The sequence below is a fragment of the Podarcis tiliguerta genome, assembly GCF_965153285.1.
Source record: "Podarcis tiliguerta genome assembly, chromosome: 1".
NCBI lineage: Eukaryota > Metazoa > Chordata > Lepidosauria > Squamata > Lacertidae > Podarcis > Podarcis tiliguerta.
Window position 1 is genome coordinate 30,496,950 of NC_139534.1, and position 8,322 is coordinate 30,505,271.

General features: G+C 41.8%; 1 protein-coding gene across 2 annotated transcripts in view; it reads left to right on the top strand.

Annotated features, from left to right (window-relative positions):
• The window catches only part of IFIH1 (interferon induced with helicase C domain 1), a 28,033-nt gene extending 20,523 nt beyond the window's left edge, over positions 1 to 7,510 (top strand). For both annotated transcript variants that reach the window (XM_083407182.1, XM_083407181.1), the window contains exons 11-16: positions 21 to 277; positions 1,583 to 1,732; positions 3,087 to 3,248; positions 5,603 to 5,793; positions 6,438 to 6,531; positions 6,638 to 7,510. In XM_083407182.1, the coding sequence (XP_083263308.1) occupies positions 21 to 277; positions 1,583 to 1,732; positions 3,087 to 3,248; positions 5,603 to 5,793; positions 6,438 to 6,531; positions 6,638 to 6,823 (1,040 nt within the window). In that variant the 3' untranslated portion in view covers positions 6,824 to 7,510. The remainder of the gene's footprint in view (positions 1 to 20; positions 278 to 1,582; positions 1,733 to 3,086; positions 3,249 to 5,602; positions 5,794 to 6,437; positions 6,532 to 6,637) is intronic.
• The last annotated feature ends 812 nt before the right edge of the window (positions 7,511 to 8,322 follow it).

The window sequence follows — 8,322 nt, forward strand, 5'->3', positions numbered from 1 at the left end:
TATGCCTGTTCTTTTTATAGCGAAAGAGAAGGAGCTGCAGCAGTTGGCCAGAGAAGCAAAATACGAAAATGAAAAGCTGACCAAGCTGCGTAGAACATTAATGGAAGAATTCACAAAGACATCTGAGCCCAGAGGAATCATTTTCACAAAAACTCGGCAAAGTGCTGTTGCTCTCCATCAGTGGATTGAAGAGGACCCAAAATTTGAGGACGTTAAAGTGAAATCTCACTATCTTATTGGTGCCGGGCACAATAGTGAGTTTAAGCCCATGACTCAGGTAAGGAATGAAGGTAAAATATGATATCATATTTTTCTTTACCACACAGTTGGGAGGTGTCCGATTCAGAGTGGGAATCCTTGCCTGTTCTTCTCCTGACTATTTGATTTGGTGAGTACTTGAATAAACCCCAAGGAATAAGTGGTAATAAATCCAAAAAGTGATATTCTTGGAGAAAGTCATTTAAGGTTAGCATCTTACTCGCTTCATTTTTCTCCTATAATCTGGTGTCACTACAAAAATAGAGAGGGCAGTTCCTACAAGGATATGCTGAGCCTTTTGTTTATCATGTTCCTTCTGCCACAAACAAGCCCAAAATTCAATTTTTGCTTCCTCACGTTGTGCTTTTTCTATTTAAAAAGCAAGGGCAGCCAGAGCAGCAAAGAGAAGGAGTGTGACGTAACACAAGGGTTCGAGGAAGGCTGCCTCGTGGCCTACAAAGTCCCCTCCTATGGTCTGCCGCACTTGTTCAGCCATGTCCCAAGCTAGGATCTCAAGCTCCTCAGGCCCAGAAGCTAAAGTAGCACCCCCAGTAAAGAAGTGAGAAGATGCCAGGCAGTGTGACACTAGCACACTGCCTTCGGGGAGAGATGGCCAATAAGAAGAATGCGGCGAGACTTGGGGAAGGGTCCTTTGGTTCTGACTCCTCCCTCTCGCCTATTATTGATGGGGAAAAGTGGCATTCACAGCTTTTCAGTGAATAAATAGATTCCAATGGAGAACATTCAGGATAGGTAGCTAGTTGGAAGAGAGGGCTGGAGATGCCACCATGCCTCCTCTGATTTATCCACTTCCAGCGTTTAGTACCGAGAGGCTTGTTGTAGAAGGAAACCCAAAGAAAGGCCATGCAAATCTAGAGATGTTCCTCTAACATCTAAGCTATTCTAGAAAGAGGAAGATTCTACTTAGCACTTCCAAGCCGTCAAGTAGGGTGAAAGGACAGAGGACCGTGTTTAGGAGCAGATCTCATTTGAAATCTGCAAGAAGCTACTTGGAATTTTACTAGTATAGTATCTTTTTGAGGTGGGTTGTGTGTGAAACTGTATTTGTGTCTCCTGTCCATCAAAGCTGGACCCCCTACTGTAGAAGAACCAGTATTATCCATTCAAAGCTTTTGAGAAAGTTTATGCCCTGTGTTATGGTTGCTGAAAGTTGGGCTCCTTTGTAAATTGGTTCAGAAGCAATGTTGGGTATGTAAGCGCGGAAACCTTATGCACAACTCACCAAACCCCCATGACTTGCTCATTAGCTGTCGAATGCATTTTTCCTTCCATTAATGAACATGTTTGTGATGTGTTTCCACAGAATGAACAAAAGGAAGTCATTGAAAAATTTCGTGCTGGAAAAGTCACCCTCCTTATTGCTACTACTGTGGCAGAAGAAGGCCTGGATATCCCAGAATGTAACATAGTTATCCGCTATGGCCTTGTTACCAATGAAATAGCTATGATGCAGGTATGCCCCATTTGTATGTTTAGAGTTCTTTTCTCCCTGATCACCCTAGAGAGTATTATTAAAACAAAATACCACCTAAAATCACTTTTTTTAAAAAAGCAGCAGTATAAAAACAGGTAAAAGCACATAATAATAATTTAATAATAATAATTTATTATTTATACCCCGCCCATCCGGCTGGGTTTAAGAGCAACTCAAACAAAAATTCATGGGGTTCAAGCACATGAAACAGCCCAATCTTACGGGTTTTTCTGTTTCATCTCCTGCAGAGAAAACGGCGTTCCATTCAGAAAATGTATTTTACACAGATAAATACATTAGCAGGGTTTTAGGATTACTTGTAATTTTGTTATGAATGGACAATAGGTAATTTAAATGATTTTCAAAGTTAACAATGGAGATTGATAAATAATGGAACATTGCTAAATAATGAAACCAAGGAAGGGACATGGGGAAGTCAATTTGTTTTGTACTATTTTGATTTTGTATTGATGTTTTTATTTTTGTTTTGTTTTGGGGGAAAATTAATAAATTATTATCAGAAAATGCCCATTTTGGGGTTGCTGCCCTATGATATTCTGTAGGGCAAGGGTGCCTTGAGTAGAATTTCCTCGGACGATTTATCTTACAGGTCTACACAGGTGCAGGTAGTCTTTCAGATAACCTGATCCCAAGTTATTTAGGACTTTATATGCTAACAATAAAGCCTTGAACAAGGCCAGGGAGCGGTGATTGGCAGCCAGCACAGTTCCTTTAGCACAGGTGTAATATGTGCACCTTTGTGGGCTTCCTTACAAGCCTTGGCCATAGGGCGTAGTTTGGTCTTTGGATTGCTTTAGAGCGGAAACTGGATAAATGTGGAAGATGTTCTTTGCTCAGAGTTATTATGCTTCTGAATCCAAGGTTCTAGAGCAGGGGTAGGCAACCTAAGGCCCGGGGGCCGATTGCAGCCCAATCGCCTTCTCAATCCGGCCCACGGATGGTCTGGGAATCAGCGTGTTTTTACATGAGTAGAATGTGTGCTTTTATTTAAAATGCATCTCTGGGTTATTTGTGGAGCATAGGAATTCGTTCATTGCTCCCCTAAAATATAGTCCAGCCCACCACATGGTCTGAGGAGCAGTGGACTGGCCCATGGCTGGAAAATGTTCTAGAGGGAGTCCTGTTGTCTTGTAGGCTTATTACTTGTAGGCTTTTGGTGAGCATCTTGCTAACCTGCTGGAAACGAGATTTGTAGCTTGGTCCAGGATCGCTGCTCACCCCTCGGAAGGCAGGAGACACCCCCCGACTCCAGCTTGTATGTACACCTAAACGTGCCCTGTCTTTATTTATCAATTTGCCTTGTCTGTTCCAGGCTCGTGGACGAGCTCGAGCGGATGAGAGCACCTATGTGCTTGTGGCGTCGGGGGAATCAGGAGCTGTGGAACGTGAAAGCGTCAACATGTTCCGTGAGAAAATGATGCACAAAGCAATCAAACGTGTCCAGGCGATGCCCAGAGATGAGTATAGACGTAAGGTAAATGGCCCGTACCGTAGCTAAGGCTGCTCTGGTTCTCAAAAGAGCAGCCACGTTGGTCTTGAACTTGCAAAAGTATGTTGGGAGGGAGCCTCGTGGCTGCCCCTCCTTGCACATCACTGCCACATGCAGATCCTTTGGCGAGGAAGAGCCCCATCCACCCATCCTCCTTGATAATACAGGTTACAGACTCTGTTAACCCAGAAATAGTACCTCAGGTTAAGAACTTTGCTTCAGGATGAGAACAGAAATCGTGCTCCGGTGGCGCAGCGGCAGCAGGAGGCCCCATTAGCTAAAGTGGTGCTTCAGGTTAAGAACTGTTTCAGGTTAAGAACGGACCTCCAGAACGAATTAAGTTCTTAACCCGAGGTACCACTGTACCAGCAACAGGTCGCCTTCTCAAATACAGTGGTACCTCGGGTTACATATGCTTCAGGTTACATACGCTTCAGGTTACAGACTCCACTAACCCAGAAATAGTACCTCGGGTTAAGAACTTTGCTCCCGGATGAGAACAGAAATCGTGTTCCAGTGGCGCAGCTAAAGTGGTGCTTCAGGTTAAGAACAGTTTCAGGTTAAGAACAGACCTCCAGAACGAATTCAGTGCTTAACCCGAGGTACCACTGTAAAGGAAAGCTCTGGGCTGATGTGTGAGGCCAGTGGATTGGGGTTATTTGCTCCCCCACTTCCCTTGAACTGACTGCTTCAGCTGGCATCAAATGGATCTGAGAGGACCAGATGGGTAAAAGAGTAAGAGGAGATCCGGAAAGATCTGTGGCCTTGCGTGTGAAACCACCCAGATTGCTTCATGGCCCCCGGGTCCTAGTCTGACACTCAAACCCCTCCTTTATACTGGTTCACTTACTTTTACCAACCTATGACATAGGACTGCAACAAGATAAGGCTCTGAATGTGGGGCAGGGCAAATGGTGTGCAAATCCCAAGTGGCGGTGTTACTATCAGTGCGGTGTTTCTCTTTATTTTACTTCAGTGTGGTGGTTCTCTTAATCTTTGGCTGATTGATATTCCATAGGGAATATTGCCTGGCACCTTCATTATACACCTTTAGGCGCCAGGAAAAGATGTTGCTTTTTAACCAGGCCTTTGGCTGATCTGATTTACATCCTATACCCTTTAAAAATGCCCTTTTTTGCCGGGGGGGGGGGGACTATTGGGTTGTTTTTATTTAATTATGTATTTTGCAGTTTTATATCTTGATTTTATTCTGTAAACCGCCTTGAGACCCCTGGGTATAGGGTGGTATAATAATAATAATAATAATAATAATAATAATAATAATAATTCATTTTAAATGTGTCTGCAGGAAGGGAGAGCTATTGTTTTGCTGTCTTGTTTTACATTTTTACTTGTTTTTATCCTCTGTGAGCTGCCCTGAGATCTTATGATGAAGGGTAGTATATAAATCTGATTTTATTTTTATTTATTATTATTATTTATTAATCTTAGTTTATCTGCCCCATTTACATATAAAGCCTCAGGTGGGTATCTCTCATTTTGGCTCTGCTACAGTGAGAATGCAAAGTTAAATGAGGCTGAGGGAAAGATTCTCATCCCGTCTTATACACAGATGGACCAGTTTAGTTTAGCCTTGAGAAAAGCAGATGGAGCGAGTGTACCCACATATTTTTGGTTCAAACATTCTTAGTTGTAAAAAAATAGGAGGGTGCATTTTTTTTTCTTTTTTAGTTTAAAATAATTGCATGTTACTAATGGCTTGTTGATTTGACATTTTGTGATTGCTTGCATTGTGTAGTGCTGCTTCTGCTTCTAATTTCTGTTTCAGATGTCATATTGTCTTAAATCTTTTATTTTATGTTGGAACTCGCTTTGGGATTGCATCCATGGCGAAAAGCAGAGTCTACACATTTTAAAAATAAGTAGAAATAAAATAGATCAATGTTAACCTGTAAAGCGGCCTAAGAATATGGAGGGAAAGGGAAGAGTCATTACCTGTTGTGGCAAATTATAAACTAAATAAGATAAATAGTTCAAAGTAAGCTAATATAATATAGGTGGTTGTTTTAGTACTGTGGTTATTTGGTTAACAGGCAGAAAAACAAGAGTGGTTTTTATTATTTATTTAGGGAAGCTTTTAATGCTTGTTGTATTACTGTATTTCAATATTTGGTTGGAAGTCGCCCAGAGTGGCTAGGGAAGCCCAGCCAGATGGGCAGGGTATAAATAACAAATTATTATTATTATTAATTATTATTAAATGTCTCTTGAATCGGTTTCCTAACATGAAGTGTTCAGGTTCACCTCAGACTTGTGACTTCTTTTTGGAGGGGGGCGGGTAGGCTGATGACTTCATATGCACTTTGTTCCTTCATTAGATACGAGACTTTCAGCTGCAAAGCAAGATGGAGGCAAAAATGAAAGAAAGGAAAGAACAGTCAAAGAAATGCAAGGAACAACCATCCTTGATCAAGTTCCTCTGCAAAAACTGTACCAAGCTGACCTGTTCAGGAGAAGACATACAGGTCATTGAAGACATGCATCATGTCAGTGTCAAAACGGAATTTGCGTAAGTGTCCTGCTCAGGCCTCTTGGTAGAGAAGCCTTTGTAATTTATTATTTATACCCCGCCCATCTGGCTGAGTCTCCCCAGCCACTCTGGATGGCTTCCAATCAAGTGTTAAAAACAGTACAGCATTAAATATTAAAAACTTCCCTGAACAGGGCTGCCTTCAGATGTCTTTTAAAGATAGAATAGCTGCTTATTTCCTTCACATCTGAAGGGAGGGTGTTCCACAGGGTGGGCGCCACTACCGAGAAGGCCCTCTGTCTGGTTCCCTGTAACCTCAGTTCTCACAATGAGGGAACCACCAGAAGGCCCTCGGCCCAGGCTGAACGATGGGGGTGGAGACGCTCCTTCAGGTATACTGGACCAAGGCCGTTTAGGGCTTTAAAGGTCAGCACCAACACTTTGAATTATGCTCGGAAACGTACTGGGAGCCAATGCAGATCTCTCAGGACCGGTGTTATGTGGTCCCGGTGGCCACTCCCAGTCACCAGTCTTGCTGCCTCATTCTGGATTATTATTTAGGCAGCTGAGAGCAGGAGGAATGTCCAGAAGTGGAAAGGGGTGGAACACACCTTCCCTTGCCTCCCTGACCTTTCATTGCTGTGACCTGTATTATCCTAATTCTTACTTATCTATCATTTTAGGGACCTTTATATTAAAAGAGAAAACAAGACTCTGCAAGCAAAAGCAGCGGATTATCAAACCAATTGGGAAATTATCTGCAAAGATTGTGGACAAGTAAGTGTCTTGTTATGGGTTTGTAAATTTCGGTTGCCTTAATAATCAGCGATTGTTTTACTCAGTTGTCATCTTTTCCTTACGGATTCCTTCATTTATTTCCCAGGTTTGGGGAAATATGATGGTGTTCCGAGGCCTAGACCTGCCTTGCTTGCAAATAAAAAATTTTGTGGTTTCGTTCAACGACAAGAAAACTTCTGTTAAAAAGCTCTTCAAAAGATGGGGCGAGCTGCCCATCAAGTTTCCAGATTTCAGTTATGCGGATCATTGCATTTCCAGTGATGATGATTAAGAAGGCTTCAGAGAGAGAGAGACTCTAAGGCATGTGGAGATGCTAAGATTGAGCACTCAGGTTCTGAATAGGGAAAAGTTTACCTGAGCATGTTTATGACTTGAGGACCACAGCACCAAGCAACGGCTTGTATGCATGGCAAGAGCTTTCTTTTCGCATCAAATTCTGAGTAGAGTCAGTCCATGCGTTCAGCTGTGAGTCACGGAGTGGGAAGGAATAGTTGCGTGATGCCCACACTTGTATAAATTAGCTCAACAATGTGGAATTGCCAAGTGCAGTTGAAAGCTTCTGGGGAGGGTCATTTTGCTTGGGAGTTTGCATTCGACCCTGCAGTGGCTGTCTAGGGTGGACCAACGTCATGAGACCATGTGGAGCCATGTCTCTAATCAGCAAACAGCATTAAATAAAACCCATGTTACCAATTATTCTATTGCCTAATACACAGCTGATGCTATATTCAAGTTCCCGTGCAATTCATCAATAAAAGCACATTTCCTAAATTGATTTGTGATCAAACTTTAACAAAAGAGGCAAAGTCTGCTGATGTTTTTCTGAATCTAGTGTCTTGTTTATGTTACAAATATATATGTATTTCAGCTACAAAATGTTTTGCACTTTAGTACCGGGCAGCTTGTTGCTCAATGTTCCTGTTAAATAAAAATAAAATTAAAAATAGACCATTGGTGACTTTCTGTTCTCTCTCTTTTAAACTGTTTTTGACTGCAATCCCAATCCCATTTAACAGGTAATAAAAACCCATTTAACTCACTGGGACTTATTTCTGAGTAAACACCTATAGGACTGCACTTGTTGGTTTTTTGACTTAAGTCATGCATGGGGAATCTGGCTGTGCTGCTGTTTGCTGAATCTACTACTCCCATCAGCCCTATAAAGCATAGCCAGTGGCATGGCATGATGGGAGTTGTAGTTCAGAAACAGCTGGCGGGTCAGAGGCATGATGGGAGTTGTAGTTCAGAAACAGCTGGTGGGTCAGAGGTTCCCCACACCTGCTCTAAAAGTAAAAGGATGTATTCTCAGAAGAAAAAGAGTATGGATTTATACATTAGGAAGCCTGGGGCATAGGTGAGCGGCATTGTATATTTATAACATCTTGGATAAAAGAGAAAGTATTGTTAAACAGGTTCTTAATATTACCATAAAGAAGCAAAGTGAAAGGGCAAGTAATTTAGCACTTGTATGTATGTGGATTGTATTCACTGTGTGATGCATCTACACTAGCTGTTTAATTTGGAGTGGGCATCATTCATTCCATTAAAAAAAAAAGTTCAGATTTTTATAGAGAATTCAGATTACATTGTCTCTTCTGGTATTTTTCATGTTGCTTTCTTGTCTTTCTGGGATAGGATTTTTGTCTTAAAGCACAATTATATTGTGAACCTACCCAGTGTAGATTTGCAAAGAATTATTGGGGCTTTTAAGGCCACTGTCACTTTAATTAATAGTATAATTGTTGTGTCATTAGTCAGTTCCTACACCAA